The sequence below is a fragment of the Strigops habroptila genome (genome assembly GCF_004027225.2).
Source record: "Strigops habroptila isolate Jane chromosome 13 unlocalized genomic scaffold, bStrHab1.2.pri S16, whole genome shotgun sequence".
In the NCBI taxonomy this organism is placed as follows: Eukaryota; Metazoa; Chordata; class Aves; order Psittaciformes; family Psittacidae; genus Strigops; species Strigops habroptila.
This window is the reverse complement of record NW_022651054.1, coordinates 10,852,721-10,879,941: the sequence shown is the minus strand read 5'-3', so window position 1 is coordinate 10,879,941 and position 27,221 is coordinate 10,852,721. Positions and strand designations below refer to the sequence as shown.

The 27,221-nt window shown below is 55.8% G+C and overlaps 2 protein-coding genes across 3 annotated transcripts; one reads left to right on the top strand and one right to left on the bottom strand.

The window, feature by feature from the left end:
* Nucleotides 1-156: 156 nt before the first annotated feature.
* On the bottom strand, nt 157-22,947 carry CUEDC1 (CUE domain containing 1). Of its 2 annotated transcripts, none has more exons than XM_030472441.1 (11): nt 22,678-22,947; nt 10,292-10,734; nt 9,585-9,712; nt 8,695-8,821; nt 7,103-7,286; nt 6,372-6,455; nt 5,281-5,370; nt 4,392-4,485; nt 4,140-4,198; nt 3,656-3,726; nt 157-3,450 (listed from the first exon to the last, which is right to left on the bottom strand). In XM_030472441.1, the coding sequence occupies exons 2-10, from the start codon at nt 10,580-10,582 to the stop codon at nt 3,659-3,661; spliced, it is 1,125 nt and encodes a 374-aa protein (XP_030328301.1). In that variant the 5' UTR covers nt 10,583-10,734; nt 22,678-22,947; the 3' UTR covers nt 157-3,450; nt 3,656-3,658. The 2 variants fall into 2 exon arrangements, with proteins under 2 accessions (XP_030328301.1, XP_030328299.1); XM_030472439.1 differs by lacking the exon at nt 22,678-22,947 and adding an exon at nt 14,573-15,781.
* Nucleotides 20,854-24,119, top strand: LOC115602144 (translation initiation factor IF-2-like). The gene is made up of 4 exons (XM_030472950.1): nt 20,854-21,085; nt 21,508-21,782; nt 22,092-22,762; nt 23,199-24,119. The coding sequence occupies exons 1-4, from the start codon at nt 20,854-20,856 to the stop codon at nt 23,404-23,406; spliced, it is 1,386 nt and encodes a 461-aa protein (XP_030328810.1). The 3' UTR covers nt 23,407-24,119.
* Nucleotides 24,120-27,221: the final 3,102 nt, after the last annotated feature.

The following is a 27,221-nucleotide window of genomic DNA, read 5'->3' as shown; positions in this document are numbered from 1 at the left end:
ACTGTCAGGAGCAGGAGGACATGAGCCAGGACACCTGCAGCCCAGTTTTAGCTGTGCTAGACTAGAGCAGGCACTTCCCTCCCCACCCCAACTTCTTTCTTTCTCCCCCCCCATAAAGAAATGGGAGCAGAAAAGCAGGATACACCCGAGTGTTTAAGAGTACAACAGGACTTTATTTATATGAATTACTATTAAACATCTTTAAGAAAAAAATCACTTATGGAAATAAACTCTAAAATAGCAACACTCACAAACGCCACCGAGTTTTCTGGTTTGTTTAAACCATTTTGTATAGAAGTGATACAAACGTCACTGAGAATTTAACATCTTTATGTAAGAAACGCATTTTCGCTTCTGAGCCGGTTTTAGTGGCCTTTCTACTCATTAGACCTGATTATTTTCTGTTTAAAGGACATAAAAGCACTCTTCACCCTCCATTCAAATGATGCTTTGTGCCTCCCAGATACTTTGAAATGGCTACAAATGGAGTGACATCATTCAGAGAGGCTTTGCCTTGGGGATTGAAGGGCGCGTTGTTAGACCATGTTAGCAAAGACATTCATCCCCAAGCCCCTGTGAGGCGCACGGGTTGGTGCTGGCACAGGACCCTTTGTGGTTAGCACATTGCCAGACCCACTCAACACAAGGCTGGGTTGGATGGGGCTTGGAGCAACCTGGTCTAGTGGAAGGTGGCAGGGAATTAGATGAGTTTTAAGGTCCCTTCCAACCCAAACCTATGGTTCTATGCACACAAAACCTTTTCTGGCGGGGCAGATGGAGCTGTTGAGGCCGGGGGGTTCGCACCCAGCACATGCCTGACACCCATCCCATCCCCGCGCTCCAGCTCGCGGCCCCCAAACTGCCCTTCCTCTCCCTGTTCTCTCCCCTGCAGGCAGCCCTGAATCCCGGGCAGCATCACAGCGAGCAGAGGATGGGCACTGGGGATGTGCTCGGCCAAACCAGCCCCAAGCAAAGTCGAGGCAGCCTCGGGGCTCCTCTCCACCACCAAACTACAGCGGGGTTACAAAGCCAGCTCAGAGGCAACGTGTCCCCTGACATGCAGAGCCGGGAGAGGACTCACCACCACGCACTCGCTGCGGTTAAAGCCAGGGTTCGGTTCCAGCAGCACTGACCTGTGACGTGATGTGGAACGTGGCTTGCCCAGCGCCAGAGCTCACCCCGGTCCTCCACAGCCGCAGCACCCATCCTGCAGCAAGGATGGGGAGCACAGCAAATCCCATGCGCTCGGCAGCGCTGGAATCACTCAGGGATGCTGGAATCACGCAAGTGCTTTCCTGCCTCTCCTCCCGGCACAACAACCTCCTCATCTGGGAGAAGCAGAATTCCCTTCCCACCAGAGCCTGAGCTCCTGCCCGACTGCCTGTTGGTGCTTCCTGCCTTCATGGAAACTTCGCTGGGAGTTAAGCCCTCGGTAGCTAAGAGGCGCTGGAACACTGACAAGCTGAGCCGGTTCCAAGCTTGATTTTCTTCCAAATATGCAGAAGAGCTGCTTTGGATTGGGAGGGAGTAATGGCAGCTTCCTATAGACCCCAGAGCCAGCGGAAGGGAGGGAAGGAGCCCCTCCTCTCCATCCACCAGTCTCTGGCTGGGAATAAAGTCCCACCCAGGGACTAAAGAACCTTCTGTTCCCAGCTTCACACTTAGCCCCTCGCACCCGGAGCCAGGCAGGGACATGCGCCTCCAGACAACCCATCTTTGCCCTGCATGGTGCAGCTCCAGCCTTGGGCACGCAGCAGGGTGAGCTTGGAGCCTGCGCATGTCAAGGCAGGGCCAGCGTGGCTTGGGATGGCTCTAACCTGTTGGCCAGGCTGCCGTGACTCAAGGGATGCTCCTCCATCCTTCCTTCAAAAGAAAAGGAGCAGGCCCCAACGCTGGGATCGGCTCAGTGGGATGGCTCTTGGGCTGCTTTGCTTTTAGGAACCCAAAGCTTGCTGGCATCCTGGGTGCTTCAGCCCAGCGCATCCTGCCCTCACCCTTGGGACCAAAGCCCAGGGACCAGGGAGAGGGTGAAGCACCCGGGTCCCCACCGATCCCAACCACTGCACCACTCACAGGGAAAGGAATCTTGGCGTCCACTTCAAAGGCGTGTGGGCTCAGGGGGGTTTGAAAAGGAGCCTGTTGGGAGCTGGCGCCTGCAATGTGGACTTTTGTTACCAAACCCTGCGGAGAGGCAGGGAAAACAGTTGCGTGTGTGTTGGAGGGCTGGGTGTCTGCGTCTGCCGCCTTCGCAGCTCCCATCTCACAACAGTTGTGCTGCTTTGCAGGAGCCAGAAAGTGAAACAGGCACGTCTAGAGCCACCTCATGCATTTAGCAGTAAACAGATTATGCCGATAAAGGAGAAGAAAATGTGCTGGCGGGAGCGATTTCTGCCTCTATGCTCATCACTCATTACTTACACAGGGAAGGAATTTGTTTACATCATTATTTTTAGCCTGACAGCATCTCCGAAAGCTGCAATGATTCAGGCACTGCCTGCCAGCCCCACAGCAGAACCAGCCTGGGGTGGGCACAGGGAAGGGTGCTCCTGCCACCGGGCCAGCCCCGGCCCCGCACCAAACCCAGCGGCGCTCACAAGCCCTTGTGCAAACCCTCTGCGCCCAGAACACCACCGGCCTCAGCTGGTGCTCTGCATCTTACCTATGGCAGGGGCATCCCTGGGGCCATGGAGTGCCCTGCCCAGCAGCCGGGATCACCACTGGCATGATGCTCCCGATGGGATGCGTCCGGCTTTGGCAGCGATGGTGACACCGGTGCAAAGTCCAGCCCTTGGTGCTGCCCTACCGGCACAAAGCGTCTGTAACTTCAAGGCAGTTTTAGCAATGCCAAAGGCAAAGGTTTAATTCCAAGTAAAACACCTAGGAAAAGAAGGCCTTTCCTTTTAAAAACAATTTATAGATCATTTGACTATCACCTGATCCGAATCTCCACTCATTACTCCTAGCAATAATAGACAACGGCTGTAGGTTCTCTCTCTCACGTGTTTCGTGTTGGTTTTTTCCTGTGTGCGCAGAGTAAAGTTACACCAGATCACTACAGAGATATGTTCAGGAGTGCTCTGGCCAAGCAGATCCCACGTTGAATGCATCCGCGTTAGTACAACTGATCCCATTCCTCCTGCGCCGCCGCTCGCGCTGCTCCTCCCAAGCCCAAGCTCCGCTGGCTCCTCAGAGCAGCTCCCAGCAGCTCCCGACCTGGTTTGTTCCTCATTTTGATTCCTTTTTGGCTGATTTGCTATATAGAAGTTGTTTTCAAACCACTCGTAAGAAAACTTTGTGCCTCAATACTTGTACTTCCGAGGAGTACAGCAGCAGAGGGGGAGCAGCCAAAACTCTGGGTGATTTGTTGGGTGTCTTTTGTTCCTTTTTCAGCCATCTTCTCATGAAGCTTTGGGCACGTTCTGTGCCAGCACTAAACCCCAGCGCTGGGACCTGCAGGAGAGGAGAAGGGGAGGGATGGAGAGTGGCACATGCTCAGCCTCAGCTGCACTGTGGGCAGCACGGGGCTGTCACCAGCCATTCATCCCCATGTGGACCCAATGCAGAGCACGCAGCCCCTTCCTCCAGCTAGGACACATGGATGAATGGGACTGTTCACATGCCGACTAGGAAATGTTAATCCCCAGGTGCCTCTCACCATTTACTGCCCTTCCTTCAGCATCTCCTCCTCCTCCTGGAGCTGCTGCCTCCGTGCTTGGAAGTCTTCATCTGAAGGGAAGAGGCAAGATGGGGTTGTTGCATGGGGCTGCAGCCACTTCCATGACAGGACCCCGGCCGCTGTGCCAAGGTCCCAGCTCCAGCAATGAGGGACCTGGACTTCCTCACCCAGACAGACAAATCCCAGGGACGGGGACATGGGGATTGTGCCAGAACATGGCTGGGAACACTAGGAGGAGGTTTTAGCCCATGGGGGCAGATTTGCCAGGACTATAACTGGATCCCAGGCTACACATCCTGCAGGAGAGCGACATGGGACCAGGGGTGAGCCCGTAGCACTGATGGCCATGCTCCTGATGGGAGCCAGCTCCAGCAGAGCAATGGCATGGGGCAGGACGGGGCCAGGCACACGGGACCCCAGCACAGCACACACAGCTCCACGTGCCACATCTGCACTTTCTTACCGCATGAATGTCCTTCGACATCATCGAGAAGATTTGCCGTGGAAGCTGCTGTCCCCATCCTGTGCCCTCTGCTAAGGAAAACCAGGACATGGCCGTGGTACCACAATCACCCTTCCCAGCCCCTGGTACAGCCATGGGAGGCAGCTGGAGGCTCCGGGCAGACCAGAGCCTTGGGGAGTCCCCATGAGCACCCAAGGGTGGCCGCTCCAACAGCCCCACAGCCCCCGCCGCTCCCATTCCCTTTCAGGATACACCTGGTGCTTCAACAAGTGTTTTCTTTTCGATTTCCTCATCTTTGTCTTCTCGGAGAAGGCTCTGGCGAGTTCAAACAGCTTCTTGCGTGTGGCTGGGGGGAAGCAGACACGTGAGGGTCTCACCCAAAACCCTGCCCAAAGCTGCCATGGGCGATGGGGAGGACTGAGGGCCAGCGGTGTGAGAGCCTCCTGCACCAACACCCTACAGTGATGCCCTGGGTTTTCCTGGGAATACCAGGGCTGCCAGGCTTGGAGAACTGGATCCTGCAACCAACAGGGACATGTTGGTCCCTGACGGGGGCGGGGGGGCTGATGTTTTTACCCTTTCCCTGGGATTTTCATGACCTTCCCTACCCACAACTGATCCACATACCCCAGTGTCTCAACTGGCTGATACAAGCAGCCCAAAGACCTTGGTCTATTTTGCGATGGGAGAAGGGGGCTGTGACACGCTAAGAGGAAAGGATTGGAAAAGGAAGAGTTACAGCAAACCCTTGGCTTGCTTTTCCAGGATTCACACAAACCCTGCCCAGAAATTCCTCCTGCATCCTCAACTCCTGCCATAACCCACACCATGGACAGTGCAGAACTGGGGCACCAAGACCCAGGTCTCCATCTCTCATCTGTTGTGCCTGCGCCCAGCCCTGGTGTGCAGCATGGGAGATCCTTGCCACTGATGAGGGCCAAGAGGGGAGCACCACAGGATAGGGATGCACCAGCCCAGGGCTGTAAAATGCAGCTGGCAACTACTCCAAATGGGGGATACACATGGAGCAGGGAGCTCGGGTGATCACCCCTCAATGCTGCCGCCTCTTCTCCTGCTGCCCCATTCCCACCTCCCCTCCATCCCCGGCAGGATCCCGGTGCCAGCCCACAAACCCACTCACATTTTCCCATGTGTTTCAACTTGTCTCTGAATAAGGCATCGTCAGACACGGCGCCGCCGGCCTCGCTGGGTGCAGAGGGGGCTGCGTCACCTGGAAGGCAAACATCTGGTCACCGCAGTGTGTGTGCAGCGAGGGAGGCTCCACAGGGATCGCTGCCATGACCCAGTTCCAGTGCTAGCAGAGCACAGCCCGGCCACGAGTAGAGCTGAGCGAGAGCAGGCAGGAGGAGGGCACCGGCACACTGGGGATGGGTCTGGATGGGGACCCTCTGCAGATATAACCCCTGAGACTGAGGGTGCGGAGACATCGGCTTCAGCACACCCCGAACCCCATGGGGCTGCTCGCCTTGAGGTGTGTGTGAGTGGACATGGGGCGAGCAGCAGCGCAGTCCCACCACCAGCACCACTGCAGAGCAGCTCCCTCTGCGCCGCTTCAGCCCCAAATTACCCCTAAGAGGCACTAATTGCACGCTGGGTATTAGATCGTGCCCATGCTCTGTATCTGGGGCAACAGGTTCACTGGATCACTGGATCAGGAGCAGAAGCTCAGTGACTCAGTCAAGTGGACCAGAGACCTCAACAACCATGTCCTTGCACCCACATGGGCCCATGCCCCTTCCCCAGGTCTGGGTGCCCCTGAAGCACCATGTGCCCAGCCGGAGCAATGCCACACTGCACCGGGCCATCGACGGACACCAGCTCTAACTGTGAGCCTGGGCAGCTGCTCCTCTCACTGAGGTTAATCAGGATTACCCAGGAACAGTCATTACACCTCCCAGGCACAATCCCCCACTCCAGCCATGACCAGAGAGGGCTCTGTCACCCCCAGGAACTGGATCCCAGCTCCCACCTGCAGGAATGGGCAGAGGCAGGATGCAGGGATGGGCAGAGGCAGGATGCAGGAGCACCTCCACACAGGGAGGGCAGCATCACCCATCACCCATCAGCTCCATCAGCTGGGGGATGACAGAAGGGAGGGATCAGCCAGTTTCCCTCCCCACAGCCACTTTGGAGGGCAGAGGGCTGGGAACGCAGGAGCTGCGGGGCATCCCGCTGCTCAGAGGTGATGCTCATGTGCAACTTGGAAGTTACCTGATAATACGGAGGAGAACCCAAAGTCGTTGCTGACAGCAACACTGGTCGACTTGGATTTTTTTGACTCATATTTCAATCGATCTGAAAAACAGAAAGCCCAGCGCCCGCTCGATCAGGGCCCCGAGGCAGCGCACGCAGCTCGGCTCCCCTCTCCCCTTGCAGCCCTCACGGATGTGGAGGGACAGGCTGGTGGCAGTGCGAGGGAGAGGAAGGGCAGCTCTTTGCTCAGGAGCGGATGGGGAGGGCACACTGGCCAGGCTGGGCTCAGAGAGAGAGCATTTCCGAGGCACCTTCCTACAGATCTTTACAAAGCCCTGTAGGGACAGGCCAAGGGGAATGGCTTTAACCTGCCAGAGGGGAGACTGAGATGAGCTCTGAGGCAGAAGCTCTTCCCTGTGAGGGTGCTGAGGTGCTGGCACAGGGTGCCCAGAGAAGCTGTGGCTGCCCCATCCCTGGCAGTGTTCAAGGCCAGGTTGGACACGGGGGCTTGGAGCAACCTGCTCTAGTGGAAGGTGGCCCTGCCCATGGCACTGGATGAGCTTTAAGGTCCCTTCCAACACAAACCATTCCATGGTTCTATGATTTTGCTGGGCTTTATCACAGAGATGGGCAGAGGGAGGAGAGCCTTGTGGCAGGCAGCTGAGCACCAGGAGCAGGCCACCAAGCTGGTCACATCCTGCGCTGGCTCCGCTTTGGCACGAGCCACATCAGGGCAATGCACTTCTCACCTCTCTCCAAGGCGAGGAGGAAATCCCGGTTCCTCTGGAGCTCCTTCATGAACTCTTCGTTCTGCAGGAAGAGCGCGATCCGCTCGTCCTCCAGGTACTGCTTCCAGCGCCGCTCCTGCTCCAGCGAGCCCTGGCCCCGCGGGGTGAGCCCCCGTGGCACGGGCTGCCGGCGGCCGGGGGAGCCCTGCAGAGGCAAACGTGGCAGAGCTTGCTCAATGGTCTTGGTGCCTGCACCGGTGCGTGCGGGAGGGTCCCTGCAGCGCCTCAGGCTCAGCTTGGCCTTTTGCACCCTCCTATACCCAGCACCCAACATCTCAAGGCATGGTCCCCCCTGGCTGGGCTGCACTCAGGATGGTGCTGCTGCAAAGGGGGTAAAGAGGGACAGAGTCAGACATCCCACAAGGGAACAGGGACCTCTCGCTCTGGGACCAGCATGGCACAGGGAGGAACTGGTGCCTCCGTAATAGCTCTATTGCAAAGCACAGACCTGCACAGATTTAGCACTTTAAACCATGGGGTTGAGCCAAGACAGAACCTGGTGTGGAGGTGAGGGAGAAGGGTCTCAGCCGCTATCTCCGCTTCTGTTTCCCTCTATCTAAAAAGCAGAGACTGCAGTTTCCCCCTGACAAACATCCTTGCGTGAAGCACCTCGTGCTCTCCCCCAGCTCCCAGTGCAGTTGCATCTCAGGAGCAGCAGAGCTGCACTCCACAGCTGCAACCTCATCCTCACCTACACTATTGATCTGATTTGTAGCTGCTCTCAGAGAGCCATAAAAAGCAAAAGCGCACAATTACTGGGGAAAGAAAAGGGCAGCTGCTGCTCTCCTCCCCCTGAGCCCAAGTGAACCAGCACGTCCCTATTCCCAGAAAGGTAATATAGCCCGTGAAGCTCAACTTGCAGGGCAATCATTTATGGAAACGTGGCAGGCTGCCTTTGGAGCCAAAAAGGGAGGGAGGAGTCGATGTATGGGGTAAGGCAGGAGGCCTGCAGCCCCCCAGCCCCTTGCCATGCCAGGAGGGTGCTGACCCCACTTGCAAAGGGGGCTGAGGAACATCCTGGGGATGCAGTGTGCCTGGAGCCGAGCTGGGCACTGCCCACTGTGGCACCCACAGCCCCAAGCCTTGTGGCTCCAAACCCACCACGGAGCACACGGGGACTCTCACTTCCCAAGGACAATTCCTGTGCTTTGCACTAGATTTTCCACCCAAGTTCCACTGCACCAGCCCTTGAGTGCTCTGGCAGTGCCACTCTCACTAGGAGCATATGTTGGCACTGCTGCTCCTCACCAGGGTGGCAGGTGTGATTTTCAACTGATTTAAAATATTAGGTGCTTACTGCAAGTGGCATTTCTGGCAGTGACTGCTGGGATAATGGCAGGAAAAACATGACAGCCTCACTGGAAGATTCCCCTTTCACACCTTGCTCACTTCAGTCTCACCTTGAACAACAAGATGCACTCCAAATCTTTCAGTTTGATCCATACCCGGTACCCAGATGGTTTCAGAGCGCTGACACTGCAGCTCGGGGTGGCTGAGGAGTGGGTTTGGTGCTCCATGCCACACCATGGTCTGGAAGGGGCAGCAAGCCTCACCTGTGTGCCGGCGGTCTGCTGGGGCAGGATGCGGAGGAAATCCTCAGGGAGGTTGCCCAGGAGCGGTGGGTTCCAGTTCCTGTAGTGCCCAGACACTGGGGTGCTGCCGGGCCCTGGCACGTCCGTCCTGTGGGACAAGCACAGACAGTGCCTTTGGCAAGGGAAAACCCACTGATGTCTGCTGCAGCAGTGGGGCACAGGGCCTGGAACGGCAGCTCCCTGCTCAGCTCTACCAGTAGTCCTGGGAACCAAGAAACCACAGCTCGCCTCCCAGACCCACAGTAAAAGGCTTTCATAGCAAGTCTGGAATCTTTGGGAGCTGCACTTCCAGCCTTGCCCCACAACCGCCCAGGCTGGATTCCCTCCTCCTGCCCAGAAACCAGCCCCATGGAGCCCCAGCACCGCAGGGCTTTGCTTTCAGAGCTGATGAACTCCTCTCACCAGTCACACAGGGCCAGCAGCGCCTTTGTCCGAGGGGCTGGCACTGAGGGCTCCGGCGCCTGCTCTCCTGCAAGCCCCACACCAAAGAGGTCTCCGGTGCCAAGAGCCCGACGTGCAGGGCCCGGCTGCCGGCAGCTGGTGTTTTCGAGCAGAGACAAGCGCTCCCCACCCCAGTAGCTGATTTTTGCCATTCCACACGCTGCTGGAGCAGCTTCCCGCGCCCCTCAGCTGTTCACTTCTTAGGGCCTCGGGAGGATCTTTTAGCCAGCTGTGAGCTTCATTCATCTCCTTTGGCTTTGTCTCACCCGACCCTAACAGGCTGCTGCCAGATTCCCCTGGCTGGGGGAGCTAACACACAGCAAGTCCCCCAGGGCACCCATACAGGGTGCTTTGCTGGCCACCACGAGCAGAAGGCTCAGTGTGGCCGTGCCGTGGGGCTGGGGGCTCACCTGGGAGGTGGGGTGGGAGGTGCACGGGGGTAGCGGCTGCCCAGCGCCTGGCTCTCATAGGCAGGAGGGGAATAGACAGGAGGGGGCTCCTCGTCCGAGCTGTCCGGCTCCAGGGTCCGCTCCAAGATCTGCAATGGGAGGATGGGGTGAGGGTGAGCTGGGGAAATGCTCCCTTGTGGGCTGGACCCCTGTGCATGGCAGCAGAGCCACTGCAGAGATGGGGGCAATCTCCTGACACTGGTCCCCCTGCATCAGGGGGCTTTTGGTGGCGTTTGGAGGTGCTGCTCTCAAGGGATGAGACACCCCATTTTGGGTGGGTTGGAACTAGATGATCTTAAGGTTGTTTCCAACCCTAACCATTCTATGAGTCTTTTGAGCCTGTTCCTGGGTGCACAACAACAGCCCTCTGACAGCAGCAGGAAGGTCTCTGTTGGGTTTTGGGGTAGAAGGGAGGGAGGAGAGCAGTTTGGCTGAAGCCTCAAGCACCATCCAAGACAAACCAGCCAGGCTGCACGCTCCAGATCAGCTGAATCAGGCACTCAAATCTCTGCCCGCCTGTACCAGCTGAGTAGCACCATGCCCAGGCAGAAAGGAGGCAGGAGGAGACTGAGCTGCCTTGCTCAGGATGAGCCAGCCACAACAGCCAGGGGTCCAGGCAGGGGACCCCCACCCATAGCCACATGTTGGGGACCACCGGCATGGGTTACCTCGGGGGGGATGCTGTCCTCCGAGTCCGAGCTGTCATCACAACCGCTACTGTCCAGGTTCATCTGCAGGAGCTGGTCGATGGTGGCATCCACGGCGCCGTTGTTGGCTCTCAAGACGCACTCGATGATGTCGTAGTCCATGTTGGGGAACATGGTCTTGAAGTCCTCCATGGCCTGGTTGAACTCCAGGCGCCGGACCTGCCTGGCGGGGCGGCTGTTGTTGAGCTCCTGGGCGGAGGAGCCGCCGCGGGAGCTGCCGTTGCTGCTGCTGCGGCGGAAGAGGCTCGTCATGGCGGGGCGCAGGGCAGGGGCTCGCTGCTGCGGGTGCCACGGGTCACGGGGCGCTGCCCCGGCAGCCGGCGGGGACCATGGGGCGGGCAGTGGGGGTCCCGCGGCCGGCGGCACCGTGTGTCAGCCCCCGGCACGCTGCAGCATCCTCCCACCTGCGGAGGGACAGAGGAGAGAGTCACCCATGGGCACAGCACCCGTGAGATCCCCCTCTCAACGGGGGACATCTGATCCAGTTCAATTGCCCGGAGAAGCTGTGGCTGCCCCATCCCTGGCAGTGTTCAAGGCCAGGTTGGACACAGGGGTTGGAGCAACCTGCTCTAGTGGAGGTGTCCCTGCCCGTGGCAGGGGGTTGGAACTGGAGGAGCTTTAAGGTCCCTTCCAACCCAAACCAGTCTGGGATTCTATGACCCATCCAACACCATCCTCATGGGACTGTCCCATCCCTGCACACCAGAGCTTGGCTGCGCTGTGCATCATGCAGAAACAAACTGCAAGGTAAGAAAAATGGCATTACTGCCCCTGACAAGGGCTCCCCAGGTTCTGACATGTATTTATAAATGCAGTAAAATCTTTCTTTAAAATAAAAGGACTCAGCTCAAGAGAGTTTCAGAGCAGGGGCTAAACCACTCTGCAGCAAACCGACCCTTGGGAAAAGCCATCAAATCCAAGATTAACATTCACTTTAAAACCATAAACAGATTATACAGCTACTGCTTCTCATTTGGAAACGTGGGGCCAAACTCAGCTCTGGATTAACTCCACTGCTGAAACAGGAACACTTTTGATCCATAATATCGTTTTCAAAGGCTTTTTCCTAAGCAGCAGGCACAGAGTTCAAGATAACTGTCCCTAAAATGGAATTTCATTCAGAAGAAGGTGCCAAGCACATTTCTTAGTGAAATAATCACACTCCAAGCCATTAGTGGAGCAGTCACCTCTGAAGGTCACCCGGGCACATCCCCAGTGCTCACCCGGCCTCAGCAGTCCCAACCTGCTCCAAGGGGCTTCCAGAGGCTGCCGAGAGCAAAACACACTTGAAAACCATGGGAAACTCAGGAGAAGGTTCACTTCTGTGATGCTGGTTCATCCCCATTTCCATCCCCAGGGACAGCCCTGCCCTGGCTCAGCACCCAGAGGAATCGCTGGTGCCTCCAGAGGCTGGGGGATGATTCCTGCTCCATGGGCACACTCTGCTCTCCCTCCTGGAGTTTCCGTATCCTGGATGTATCTGCATCCAGATGCACTGAGCCCTGTGGGTGAGCTTGAACAGCAGGCCCATGCAAACACCAGCACCAGACCAGACCCTGCCCCTCGGCCAAGGACTGTGGTCCCTGGGCTATGATGCCAGTGCCACTTCCCTGTGGCCTTCACTCATCCCGCAGGAAAGAATGCATGGAAAAACTGGGAAAATCACTGCTGTGCACAAGGGGCTGTTTCCAAACAGCACCAGAAGCCCCAGGCTTGCTCCCTGCTCGCTAACAAAATGCATTTAACAGATCACTCAGCTGTCTCCGTCCCCGCAGATCCCAGGATCTGCTCCTGCTTGCCGGGAGCCAGGCGCGGAGCAGCGTTGTGTGAGTGGAGCAGGAACAATCCCGACAGCCCTGCCCGGCTCCATTCACCGAGGACAAATAAATCTGCTGGAGTCGATTAATAAAACACAGCCTCTCAGTTCCTGCTCTGCCACCATGAGTCATTCACAGCAAAGAGCCGGCATTGTTCACACCTCTGGTGTTGTACTTTAATTGCAATATTGCATGGCTGGTTTAGTCACATCTTCAATTGAGTTATAACACATTCGCAGGGTACACACACTCCTTAAAACATCTGGCTACTCCAAAGGGATGGGGAAAGAGCCTGGGCATCAAGGGGAAAACAGCTTATACAGGATACACTGCAAATACACACATGATCCAAATATGAGAGCTCCTGCAGAGAAGCATTAGCTCAGCAATGCCATGCTAGCCCATGAACCTCAGATAGCAAAATCAGCCCCAAAATCAGAAAATGAGCTTGGAAATCCCCAGATCTATTTAAAAATCTTAAGATCTATAAAGCAACAAGAAGCTCCTGTGGTTGGGGAGTTCTTTGTCTCCCAGCATTTGACCTTTGAGTCAAATATTTAAGTATATTATATGCAAGTAAGTATATTTAAGGTCTTTCCCGTGACCATGATGAAGGCCACTGCCATGTCAGGCACTGGCAATCCCCTGCAGCCCCCTGCCCTGCTGGAGAGGGACCAGCTCCTCCTGATGCAAACGCTGACACAACGTGACACAAGGGTCTGGGACAGCTCACTGAAACCACAGCCCATGCCCGATAGCGTGACTGAGCAACACACCGACTAACTGAAAGCTTCTGGTCAGAAGATGAACTAAATTAGGGATGGGACAACATATTTATATGCCAAATGAGCTCTGCTGAACATCTGGCTTCAAACAACCCCAAGGGATCGCACTGCTGGGACCCTCCCAGCCCTGAGATATGGCCAGAGGCTGCTGTGAAGGGCTTGTTGGGCAAAACCAAGGTGCAGCCAGTGCCCTGGCACAGACCAGGGTGATTCCACATGCCCCATGGGCAAACACTGCTGCGGGCAGAGGTGATGGTGGTGAAACACTCCAAACTCAGGTTTTTAAGCCCACTTTTTAAAGTCCAGCTACTAATCCAGAGAAATCCAAACCACTACACCAGCACGAGCTGAAATCCAGAGAAATCCAAGTCACTGCATCAGCAGGAGTTAGTTTAAAAGATAAACCATTAGTTGATTTGCAGGATTTTCCCCAGTTCCTACTTATCTCCATCAGCATCTCCAGGTGAGAAGAGGGAAGGGCAGCAGGACCCCAGTCACCAGCATGGGGAAGGGGCTCAGCACATTTCTGGCCCTTATTTCTGTGAAGGGCTGAGAAGACGCCAGGAAAAGCAAAATCCTTTGGATTTCCCAAAAAGGAAAGCAGAAAGCTGGTGTCTGAGTGCCAGCCCAGGCGGGAGCACAGGGCACAGCGGGTGCAGGCCGGGCTTCCCTTCGCCTGCTGCCCCCATTTGCAGAATTAGGCTGAGATGCCTCCTTTAGCTGTTTCCTAATCAACTTTCTTCCTGCCTTAAAATAGTTCTTGCTCTGCTGTCATGCAGAGAGGACCCTGAATGCTGTTATTCATTCATCCAAACCCGGGCACATGCGTAATCCTTCGCCCTTCTGCTGCGCCCATCACAGGAGGAGCTTAAAGGCTTTGCAAGCTCTGAGTGCGTGTGTCCCCATCCTGTGGGTCATGGGGAGCAGCGAGGTGGGAGCAGGGACACTGGTGGGGCTGGCACTGCCCCTGTGCCCCCTGTGAGCCCTGGGTAAAACCTCGCAGGGTGAGGGCAGTGCTTGGCCCTGGCTCACCCTGGGGACACGGTGGCAGCTCTGGATGAGCCACCTCCACATCCAGTGGCCGCGGCTGCCCCGGTGCTGACCTGTGCCACGGTGACATCCCAGGCTGGGGCCAGGCACAGAGCCACCGTGCTGCTGTAACATCAAGCCTGCAGGAAGGCTGCCACGTCCATACCAGCTTTTAGCCAAGCAGAAAATGCCCACGTAGGTTTTGCCACCACCACCGAACCAGGACAGCACGGGATGCTCTCCTGCACACATCCATGGTTGCTTTCTCATTGTACCTTGTGCCCAGGCTCCAGCACACCTTTGGGTCCAGCTTCTGCCTTTAGCTCACCGCTTAAAAGACACTAAATAGGACCAAAAAAGCTGACCTTCAGGAGAAGGCTCACCCCTGCCAATCTATGGGTGCACCACAGCTTTGCTCCGCTAAGGACTTGCACAATTCACATCCACCCTTGCCTGAGCCAGAGCCAAGAACAAGACCTCAGTGGCTGAGAAACCCTTAATGAGGCTCATCAGTGAGCAGATAAGATGTGCACAGCCTGGGGGAGCATGTCCTGCATCCCACCTCTACAAAGCTGGTTTCCTCTCATCCCTGGGAGCTGGGCAGTCGGTACCTCACAGAGATGGACATTCCACATCAAGGGATGGCCCAAGAGGCATCGGGTCAGCTCCAGCCAGGAGCAAGCAAGGAGGAGGCTGCCTGAGCTCAGCATCAGCCATCCGGGAATGGCGCAGAGGAGCAGCTGGATAATCCCAGGGCTTGGTCGGACTGGTCATGTCATGCTGGAAACAGCAGTTGCTCAGCTCTGGGAGGAACGCAGCCCGATCGGAGCAGCCAGCAGCTGTAAAAGCAGTGGATCGCCAGGGAAGAGCCTTGGCACCAAGTGCAAACGAGAATATTCCTTTCCCCAGCGTCTGCTGCAGCTCAGACACCAGATGGGATTGCTCAAACGCTGCTGAACCAGCCCCTTCTCCCCTGCTAGTGCCACGCTGTGTCTGTAGATCATCCCTGCAAACACGCTGGAGCTGGGACCCCCTGTTTGCAGCCAGGATTGGGGGGGGACACCATGGAATGCTTGTTCCCCACCACCCAGCACTCACCCGCTCCCCCGAGGGCACCCATCACTCAGTAGCTGCAAGCCCAGGCCCATAGTGACTCGCTGGGGGATGCTATAGAAGTGCAGGAGGAATTTCCATGCACAGGGATATCTGGAGACAAGGTCCTCCAGTGCCCCGGCTTCCAGAGGGAAGACTCAACACTGTGGACAGCTTTGGAAAGAGCAGAGCTGCCGAGCTCTGCCTGCAGCCAGGGATTGCTCAATATGGGAACAAGCAACCCGGGAATGGGATGCTGGGCGGCTGCAGGTGTGACTATAATTGGATTGAAACTGGGATGAAAACTAAATGATGGGAACAGAAACCACAATAGTGTCCACCAGCAAAGTGAAAGGCAGAACACACGCTGAGGATGTGCAGGATGGGGCCTTACAGTGTCCCCAAATCCCCCTTTATGCCCACCTCACATTGGGATGTGTGTGCTCACCTCCTGGGAAAACTGTGTGCGAGCAAATCCTTTTTTCACAGAAACAAATAAGCACCTGAGGATCCCCTTTAATACTTGTTGTACCACGCATTAAAATGGCTGGGTTTAAGCCCTTTTCAAAGTAAAAAGCAATCAAGGAGCAGAGCAGAAGTAACTGAGAGCCTGTGCAGCACGTACCTCTGCAGAATGAAATTCCCCTTTTGGCTCCCAGAGCAGCGTTTAGGACCAGAGGAACAGGGGACAAGGGAGAGCCATGGAGTGATCCTGGTCCTCACACTGGGCATCATCAGTGTTACTGCTCAAGCACTGATGGCTTCACTGGGGAGCCTGTAGCCATCCCTGCACTGTGAAATGCAGGATAACCATGTTTAAGAGAAGAAGTGGTGCTGCTGCTGCCTGGGGCACCCTCTGCTCGCCCAGCAGCAGCCATCCGTGCCATCACCCTCCTGGAGAGATTGATGAGGGCCCTTTGTGAGCCGACCAGATGTCAGCCCTCCACAGCACCCAGTGGGCTCCTAAACCAGCAACACCCAGATAAAACCTGGGGGGACACACTCAGCTGGACCAGGGACCCCTTCTTCCCCTGGAGCAGCACCCACCTCAGTGCTGGGATGCAGCGGGATGCCCCCAGCCCCTTGTGCCAAGCGAGGGCAGAGCCACCCCCTGCCCTTCAGCGTTGTGCCGCGATAATCCCTGGCTTTCACACCATTTTCCATGCCAGAATTGCAGCCCCCACCCCAAACGAAGCCTGGATTAATGAGGGAGCACTAGATGTTAATCAAAACGTCGCCTGCCTCGCGAGGCTGCCTTGCGCTGGTTCCATTGAAGGTAATTTGATCTTGGTAGGACGACATTCCTAAAATAGTTGAGGGAATTCAAACATGAAATAAGGTTTCCAGGAAGGGATTAAAAAAAAAATAGGTCAAGCAAGTGTGAGCGATTAAAGTAACCCAGCATCCCTTTGTACGGTTTAACTGCATCCCTGTTCAACTCTATCTTGTATCAATGTGTCACGAATTAGATGCAAGAGGCTGCCTAAAGCAGAGAGGCTGATAGAAGATTATTCCACGAGGTGGTTGAACATCAGCGACCTTTTCTCCTCGGGCTTTCACTGCTGACATCAAAACACACATGTCCCAGCTGAAAAATCAGCTCAGAGCTTGTTTGAAATGATGAGGAGCAAGCACTGCCTGGTGTGAAGGGGTGACAGCAGCATGGTCCGGGTACCAGCGCTGCCTCCATCCCATTCCATATGGGAATGCCCTGTGCCCATCATCCCCCTGCCTCAGTTTACCCAGTATCTAAAGCCCTGCAGGAGGGATGCCCCAGCACCCCTGTGCCTGCTCACATCCCCGCAGCCATCGTGCAAAGCCCTCACACCATATGTCACACAAACCCATCTCTAACTGCTTATCCCTTCTTCTCCCTTTGTGCTCCGGCTCGGCACAAAAGCGCCGGGAAGCAGCAGGAAGTGGAAGAACACACAAATCCCTGCAGGGACAAAGGTGGGAGAGCCCAGGCTCTCCCTGGGCTGGAACCACGTCAAGAGGAGTCACCCTCGGGCAATTTGGGGTTGGATTTGGTCAGTGAGCACTTAACAGGGAGTGAGCAAAAGCGAACCCAGGCCCCGCTCCCCTGGTAATTAGAGCAGCTGATTCACAAATGCTCATTTGCCATTTTAGGCCAAGGGTCAAAGAAATTAAAGGATGGGAAGGGAAAAACAGGGAAAGATCCCGAGCAGAGCCAGCCCCTTCCTCTCCAGCTCCACTGGGAATGGACTGGGATTAGACCAGGCTGGCCCTGGGCATCCTGCAGGGACAGACCAGAGCCAAGGCAGGCGAAAGGCAGCACCAAGTGCCACCCCGCCACCAGCATCTCCTGCTATCGGGGTTTGAGGGCCATCACTAAATGTGTGAAGGGAAAAAAACCCATATTGATTCACCCAAGGCTCCATGGACCACACGAGCTCCTGTGGAAACAAAATTAGTCATAGAACTCTGACTGACAATTAATTATTTACCAGGACAGGCCCCTGGCCATTAGGGTCTGGTAAAGAGATCTAAGGGTGATCACTGCTGCCTTCCCTCGGGGCACTAAACTGCATCCAAGGAGGAAGAGGAGGAGGAAGGTCTCCATGCCACATGCATGATGAATCCCACCATGGACACCGGGGGACCCATAGGGGAAGGTCCTGTGCCTCCATCACCACATCTGCAGCTTCTGGTGTCCCCAGAGAGAGGATGAGGGTGGCACAGGGGGATGACAGGGACATGCAGCAACAGGGAGATTGCGATGAGCAGACAGGAGTAAGCTGGTGTGGAAGAGGAAGAGCTGTAGGGGTCTGAAGCTGTCACCTTCCAGCCTGCCCTCCCAAGCAGCACCCCTCTCTCCTCCCCAGCCCCTTGCCCCATGGCACGGCAACAGTGCACGGCATAAAGACAGTGAAAAGGTGAAAAAGCTCCTGCCTGATGCCCCCTTGACACACACCACGGAGTCACCCATCCCGCAGCATCCAGGATGCTGCTGCCACACCGAAGGCAGGAGCCGCAGCCCCGCTCATCCCACAGTGCCTCAGCACCTCACTTACAAGTCAGGATCGTGCGAGCCAAGAGCGAGGGGAAGAAAGGAAGAAAGGGACTCATTAAGTTGGGAATGGAGGAGCTCTTTTCCCTCTGAGTCACTAAGCCAATGGCTGACGCAAGCCACCCGCCAAGGTGCCGCACGGAGGATGGGACGCTGCCGTCCCTTCGCTGTCCCAGGACACAGCATCACACTGTAATTGCGCTGGTCTTGTGTCCTCCCTTGCACCGGGTGATGTTGCTCAGCAGAGGAGAACCTGCTTGAAGCACTGCACCTCTCCAGGGACAGGTATTCAGTTAACAACAATACATCAGTCCCCTCCTGCCACCGCAAGAACAGGCTCCTGCATCCTCAGCTTGCAGGAGAGAAGAAAGCCCTCGAAAGCTGAAATATTGAGTTTGCTCCGTTCCTTCTGCTCCATCTCAGCACATCACACTTTATACGGAAATGATACAGGACGCTAACCTGGATTTGAAGCCAGGCAGTGCTCAGATAAGCTCTCAGTCTCCTTTCAAGCTCAGCAGCAGCCTGCTCCCGCACCAGCACAGCCCTCAATAGCAAGGGAAACCCAGAGCCCTGCTCACTGCTCCCTTCACCCGCTGGACACAGCAAGTGGGTCACGTTCTTCAACATCCCACCTCACTTCTGCTTCATTATTTTTAAGTTTGAAAAATTAATCCTCATACAACCCCATCACCATCCTTTCCCAGTTCCTTTGCACTGGCCTGACCACGGCAATTGTCAGGAAGCTTAAAAGCCATGAGGATTCCATAAGCAACACTTTAGGCTCCATCGCTGGCGTGCCTGTGTGCCCGGCTGTGTGAGCCTTCCCCAGGGAAGCCGGCGAGGGCAGGGATCGATGAGCTGTCAGGCACAAGGAAGAAATAGCACTTCCAGGAGCCAGGGCTCATTTCCCAGCAATAAAAGCAGGCTGGGGCTGGGGGAAAGCACTGCTAAGGGGGATGCACGTCCCACATCACTTCAGCCGCCGGTAGGAAGTGACCCAGGGGCTGCAGCTTGGAAAAATAAGAGCCATCAACAAACACTTGGTGTTAAGTATAGCTCTAGATTGGGCTCAGACTGGTGTATAAAGGATCTGCCTTTTCCCACATGGATTATTGCTATGGATGATGCCCTCCACATTCCAGCCTCATATCCCCAGGTCCTGGCTACAGCTCCTCCAGCAGACAGGAAAAGAAAACATTTTGCTTCCTCCCAGGGCAGGGAATTGCTCTGATCAGCATCCTCCCTTCCCCTCCCTACTCTCCATCCCCTTCAACCCCATTATCCCCACACACACTCCTCTGGGAACCCAAGGAAGGGCCAGAGTATCCATTGCTGATAAATGCCACCTAGAAACGAAGACCTGAAGCGTTTGTGCTTCACTGAGTTATCTGAGGGTGGATTTTATCTCCTTTCCCATCTATTCTTGGCGTGCTTTGGCAAGGAGGATCCTTACCAGCGAGCTGGCAGCCTGCCTCCCCTCTGCCGAGCTCACTATCACCCCAAAACAAACCCCAGAAGATAGAGGCGGCACCACCAGCGCTGGGGCCGTGCCAGAGCCCTGACACGCACAACCGTGGCAGGAGGGGACAGTTCCTGCAAGGCTTTGAGCTGGAGTTTTAAGACACTTGTTTGTTTATTTGTCACTGGGCAACGGAGAGGATGGAAAAAAATATCAATGTCATATTGTCACCTCTGAGTCACCACTTAGATCTCCTGTTCCTCCCGCTGCCAAGACCCTGAAGCACCCCAAAAGCAGCTCTTGCTGCCTGCTCCGACACCTTCCCCATCCCCGAAGCTGGGGACACCAGTGGGCCGGGGACATTGGTGGCACAAGGACAACTTTCCAAGCCATGGGATTTGCATTCGTGTTTGCATTTCCTAATGGCACCCGCGGGTTTCCTGGGGCAGCGGCCGGCCCCGGTTTCCATGGCAGGTTTTGTGCGCACCCCGAGAACCGAGCGACGCACAAAGGGGCCACAATGGACCTGCCACTCACACACATCAAAGGCGGGCGGCGGGGCGGGATGGGGCACTGCAGCCCCTGTCCCCCCAGCACCAGCACCGGGGTGGACACGGGGGGACCCCTGGGCAGCGGCACTGGGGGGACACCAGGGTTTTGGTACTTGTGGAGCAGCGTTGGGGATGCAATGGGGCTGCTTGATGGAGGAGCAGAGTCTGAATCGCCGTCACCCGGAGGTGGCAGCCACCCCGCGCCCATCGGAAGTGGTGCAAGAGCCGGACCCAGATGTTCCCCCTGTTCTCATTTCCTGTGTTTGCAGCCAGCTTTCCACCCAGCTGGGGTGGGTTTCTTTCCCCTTCCATCTTCCCTATGCCTGTCGTGCCAGCGAGGCTCCCTGCCCTGGCTCAGCTCACACAGCGCTGTGCCCATCCAGCTCCTGCGCTGACCACAGGGAACCACAGACCACACAAAACTGGGACCAAGGACTGGGAAATCCTGGTCCCAATGCCATCAATCAGAGGCGAGGCTCCAGCCAACATCTCTCCACACCCTGGCCACGGTGACGCTGCCACACCAGCCACACCGCAGGAGAAGAACCCATTACTGCCTCACACACCCCCAAAGGGCTCCATGCTTCAAGCATTTTCCTTACTTTATAGTATACAATTATCACCATCATCATCAACTCACGCTGCCCCAAAGCTTCCCAGCTCTGACCACAAGCACCCTGTGATGTTACAGCAGCAACCTCCTCCCCACGGGTCCCACCCGGGATTTTACCCCCATGGCACATACACTGGACAGGAATGACCCTCCAGCTCCTCTCCCAGCAGTTCCCGAGCGCCAGCGTCCGCAGCATGCAGCATCCCCTGTTATCTTCTCCCTCCCAGAGGGTGTTTGTGGAGGCAGATAAGAACCAAGCACTCGCTATCACACTGGGAAGCCCCACTTGCCCTCATCAGCCTGGGGTGAAGGGGAACCACAGCACTGCCATGGGCAAAGCTGGCTCAGCCACACCATGGATCCGGTCAGGGAAAGGTTAGGTGCTGGTGCATGGGTTAGACACTGTTTTGTTCAGTTTTTTCTTAAATTTAAAAGCTGTTTTTTAATAAAATGCTGAAAAAGCCAAAACTTTCCTGGGAACTTCGGGCTGGGAAGAGAATGGGTGTCTTTGAAGGAAATGCTTTTGGTGATCAGATGTTCCAGCACCAGGAAGGGGCTGTGGGCACCCACGGATCAGTGTGTAAGGCATCAGACACATCCTCACCGCTGCGGAGGTGAGGTCAGACCGGGGTGGTCAGACATGGTGGGGAAGGCAAGGCCACAGGAGCAGGGTGCACGACAAGAGAGCTATTAGAAAGGCACAGAGAGCTAATGAAGGGCTGGGTCTGCTCTGCCATAAGGACCACTGAAAGCTTTCCTCTACCCCCCCACCAGCACCACCCTATCTCCCTTCCCAGAGGTGCACGTCTCCCGTGTGGTCTCGCTGCCGTGCTTCCACACTTCCCACATGAAGGAAAACCCTCATGAAATCGCAGCGGAGCAGATGCTGCTTCAGCCCGTGTTGTTAGAGATGAACGAGGAGGAGGAGGAGGCGCAGAGAGCCACAGCTTCCACCAGCAAAGCCCCCGCCGCAAACCTCGGAGGTCATCCCGGGATGGCGGCTTTCCCGCACGGATATCCGTCCCCCACGTTTGCTGTCAGAGGCAGCAGCAGGAGGAGGTGTGAGGAGGAGGTGCGACTCCGCTGCTGTTCAAAAAGTAATAGAAAGGAGCCTTCCCAACCCGCCTGGCGAGACAGTGCATGAGTGTGCTGCCTTGAGCAGCGACTTCCACAAGCGCTGCCTTGAACAGTGACTTCCACAGGCTCTCAGACCCTTCTCCACCGGTGCAATCGGTGTCCATTCCAGTGCTGGCTGGGTGGGACAGTGCCCTCCATCCTTATGGGGGTCCACAGTTAACCCCGAGCCCAGGAGGTGACTCCAAAGCCACGGTCCCTGCACTAAGCGCTGCCCCAGCCCGGATGAGGTGTCCGGGGCGTGAAGCACATCGCGAAGCACCACCACGGACCAGGCGCAGAGGAAGGGGATGACATCCTGCAGCAGGAAACCCCCAAACCCAAGCCCTGCCCGCACACCCCGCGCTCCGGAGGGGTCCCACCGGTGCTCCGGGGACAGCCCGGTGCTGCCCCACGGCTGGTGTCCACATCCCGCTCCCGGCCCCATGCAGGGACAGGGACCCCGCACCCTGCGCCGGGCTCCCGCCGCACCCGCACCCCGCTACGGGCTCCCACCCTGCCGGTGCCCGCCGGCAGCGGGGCCTCACGCCGGGCCGAGGGGCTGCTCCGGGAGCCGGGAACAGCGGCGGGGCCAGGCCGCGGGGCTGCAGCCGCAACAGGCGCCGCGCCGGGCCGCGGGCCCCAGCCGAGGCCGGTCCGGCCGCAACCCCGCTCTCCGCGCCGGGACTCGCAGCTCCGGGCTCGGCCGCGCTCAGCCCCGGGGCCCGGGCGCAGCCCCGCGAGGCTCCGGGCCGCGGCCCGCACAGGCCGCCCGCCCCAGCCCGGCCCAGCCCAGCCCGGCCCGGCCCGGCTCAGCCCGGCGCACAAAGAGCCCCGTCCCGCCCCCCCCTTACCGGCGGTCGGCGCCGCGCTGCGGCGGTGTCGGCGGCGGGAGGCACCGGTCACGCCGGGAACCATGGAAAGGAGCCGGGACCAGACGTACGTGGCTGCGGGCGGGCGGGGGCGGCCGTGCCCGGCAGCTGGGGGCGGCGCGGCGGGGCCGGGGCCGGGGCCGGGGCCGGGGCCGGGCCCGGGCCGGGCAGGCCCGGGGGGGCGCTGGGAGCGGGGCCTAGCGGCGGCCGGGCCGAAATGCAGCGGGGACCGGCGGGGGTCGCTCGGGGCCTGGGCTGGGGCGTACCCCCACGGGGGAACGTGTCGGCCCGTTTCGGTGCTGAGGGGCCGGCACCGCCCGGTCCCCTCAGCCCCCGCGGGGCTGCTCGGTCCCTGAGGGGACATGGGGGGTCTCAGCATTCCCCCTGCTGCTCCCAGGCTTCCCAACATCCCATGGAGTGCGGCACCCCCGGCCCTGGCCAGAGGCAGCATCCCAAGGAGAGCTGCTCTGTTCTCAGCCTCCTCTGCACCTTTACTGTTCCAGGCTCCCGGATCTTGGATCCCCATCCCCGGCGCACGCATGGGGTGAGGAAGAGGATGCACCACTCCTGCCCCAAGGGCTGAACATGAGAGGCGGATTCCAACAGAGCATCACTTCGACCACAGATAGAAAGCAGCCGTCTCCGGTATCCAGCGCTACAGCGCCTGACAGCTTGCAGCCATCCCACAGAACAGCCCAGGACGGGAAGTGATCTCCTCTTACAAATTACAGGAGCCAATTTACACAGGGCAAACACTTCCCGTTCTGCGGAGACCAGAGCGAGACCGCACACGGCAGCGGGTCAGGGCCTCCGCTTCCCTCACCGCTTCCAGACCCTCTGGGACATGCTGCAGGAGGAACGCCGCAGCTCCGGGTACCCGCAGCCGGCCTCACACAGCACCCAGCAAGACCAGCTCGGAAGCACGACCCCGAGCACACGTTTGGGATGGTCCAAAGCTCTCGCAGGATGGGCTCCATGCAGAGGTTTTTCCTCACTTCATCCATGTCTGGCAGCTAAGCGATCCTGAGCCTGGGTAACAATCTGTAAGGCTTTGACAAGGAACACACACATCAGTAAGAGCGAAAACATTAGAGGCAAACCTTCAGCTTTCAGCGCATTCGTGTGCCACAGCATTTGCTTTCCCAAAGTTAACGCAGATCAGCATCTCTTCCGTGTCACAGTGCCTTGCAGAGAGCTCTGTTGACTGCAACAATCTCTTTTCCTAATCCAGGCTTGATTCGGGGGGAAACAGGTGATTTGATCAAGTTTCTTTACTGTCCTTTGATATGGGTCTTAGCTGCTAATGGTGCTAGGAAGTGAAAAAGAAATGGGAATAGAAATACACAACTATGAAGAATTAAAATAGTGACTTTAATTCAACCAGTTCCAACTGAATCAGTAATTCCCTGAAAAACAAACCTTGCACAGAAAACACAGAACACAAATGGGTTTGTCTTGACAGCTGGTGAGAACAAGTGAAAAGGTGAATGGAATCTCTGACTTCTCTGGAAAACAAAAGGTTCCACACACACTCAAAATGCCCCTTGTTTTCTTACTAAATGGGTTGGGTTTGGAGGTAGCTACTGGAAATGCTTTGTGAGGAAAACCAAGGTCTGTGCTCTGCCACAAGCAGTAATTCCAGATGCCCACGTTGAAATGCTTTACAAATATCTTACTGTCAAAAAGCGTTTATGCTTCCTTAAAGAAAACCCCAGGACTTTGAAAAAAATAATTCAAATTAGCCCAGAAACCCGAAGAACCAAAACCAAAAACCTATTAATTTTTTAAATCACAAGTCCACCTTTCCCAGCAGTCTTTACTTGGGCTTCAGGGAGACACAAGGCACGAGGAAGTGATCCGCTGCTGAGGCTCTCAGCTTGGGATGAGGGACCGAGCTCCTGGCTCGGCTTCTCCCAGCACTGAAATGCTTTTTCCAAAGCAATACCAAAAAAGGGTTGTTTCTAGGTCAAGACCTCAGTACTCAATATTAAGCCGGGGCTGACAGTCGAATGTGAACACAGCTGTAAAATGGATTCGCAATGGGAGCTCAGGCATCCTTTTTCTGATTAGAAAACAGTCACCGAGCCTTGGGCGCTTAAAGGTGAAAGCTATTTTTGACATAAAAATTAGCACGTAGTTCCTCTGTCATCCTTCAGTTGCTGCTCTGGAAGCTGTGAGTGAATGATCCAAAGATAAGCAAGGAGTAGAAACACGCTGAATTACACGAATAGGTAGAAGGGGATCGGGTTTTAAGTTTTATTCTGCCTGACAATTAGGAAGAGATTTCTTTTTACACTCACTACTTAGCCTAAAAAGCACTGCTAAAAAAGGTCCACTCAAGCACTGAGACAGACCTCAATGGCATTTAAAAACTGGAAGTGCTTTTAATAGCTAGCTGCCTTTTGAAAATAATGTTAAGTCTATTTTTGAGATGGATAAACTGAGCCACCAATAAAGCAAGGCAGGAGTTCTCGGAAGGATCCAGCACTGAGAAACTGCAGTCTGCTTCTGAACCCATACAGGGACCCCAAGATAAGAAAATATCAGCGTACTGGATGCTTTCAAGTGTTCTTTAAACCCAAATTCTCCTTCCTTCATTCTTTGGTGGGAACCTAACCCCGACAGCCTTCAAAATTAACCCCAGGCAGCTTGAAAACACAGCTCAGAGGGACTGCTTCTAAAATAAAAGTGAGCGAAGAACAAGCAGAACTCGGAGGGCTTATCGCCACCCGTAATGCCACCGGCTAATCCCCAGCCCCTTTATGTAACCTGGGATTGCTGCAGCTCAAACAGCTTACTGGGGTTTGCTGCTTTTCTTTAAAGCTCTCGTGGACAAATGCAAACACATTAAATACCTTTTTTCTTCTGCCATTCGCAAGAAAAAGTTATTGTAAGAGGGGGAAAAAAAAAATCTTTTATTTGTGAACAATGGCAAATAGAATTTAACTCACATACTGAGAAGAACACGTTTGTCTTAGCCGTGATCTTGACAGAAATCTTCCCTCTTTGCAATACTCGGGGTAACTCCCCAATGGTTAAGACACAAAAGGTTGAATCCCACATTTCTCCTCCCCCCCAGACCCCCTCTGGAAGTGGTGGGGTGTTCCAAATCAAGACAACACCCTGCCCAAGGTACACCTTTGGTGCAGCTCCCGCAGCACGGGTGGCTGTGCTCTCATACTTACTTCCCTGCGCCCGCTTGCCCGTGGTGCCAATCCAGCACTGAGCCAGGCACCGGTGGCTCCCTTTGCCCGCAGGACGAGCTCTCGTGCCACTGATCTGCTCTGACTTTCCACTGCACCAATCCTTCCAAGGCAAAATGCAACTTTAAAACTTCCAGTCGGTGCTAAGCCTAATGCCGGATGCTTAGGGAAACTTAAGGAGAAAAAAAATAAACCCCTTATTGAGCTCCTTGCAATCGGAGACCTGAGCGGGCTGGATCTAAACCCCACTCAAATCAACGGCAGCAGTAGGCTTCCCTGGATGTTGGACTAGATCCAGCTCAAAAGTTTCCATGAAATAAACTAGGCTAAGCGCATCAGCTGCATCGAAACTAACTCGGTGTAACAGGAGCATCTGTTCTTCACATCCACCATTTTCTTACAGCCTCAACTCCCCGGCGCCGCAGCGACACGAGCTGCCGTGCGAATCGCTCATCGCTGTCGTGACACGATACGTCGTCTCCCGACAGCAGCTGCCTCGTTAGACTGTGGATGAACCAGCGATTAGAAGGTAGCATGCATGCTGTATAAACTACTTGACCAGGTAGCTTTCGTTTGTCAAAAAACAGCTTAATGTATTTCGTACGATGGCATTACAACGTGAAATCAATGTCCGCGTCGAGACAGCTGAGGAGCACACCTCGGAACCATTTATACACAGTACAAAGCAAATGTTTACCCAAGTACAAATGAAACAGGTTGACAATTAGCTAATGTAGCTTTGTGGACATAAACCAGGTACATTCGAGCAGAACCAACATAAAATAAAAAGAGGAAACAGCCCTTTTCCTATGCCCTGCTAAGAGCCCCGTGGTTAGTGGTTTGGGAAGCCTCTGTCATGTTGAAAAGTCTCCTTGCCTGTGTTTAATGTGTTTATTCTACTGCTACGCTGCTGGGATAAAAATAACAGCAGCAGGGCTGCACGGACCCACTGTCAATGCTACAGGAATTGACAACATACAATTAAGTCTCACACCTGTTTATTGTCAGTAATTCATAGATAACCACTTCTAGTACACATTTTCATATCGGCTTTTAATGCTTCTGGGGGGGGGGAGGGTTTAAGCTCAGGGACACCCAAACTTCATCTAAGGGTTATCTCTGCAGTGTACCCAGATCCAGAACGCTACACACCTACTGTGTAAAACTGGTGCAAGCTGGTGTCATTGCCACGGGTAGCAGAGATGCTTTGGAAACTACATGTCCCAACATGCACGGCCCCACCAGCACGGGCTGCTCTAACGCTACGGGAGGAGGGAGTTTTCCTGGGGTGCATTCCCTTCACATGCCTCGTTCCGGCCGGAT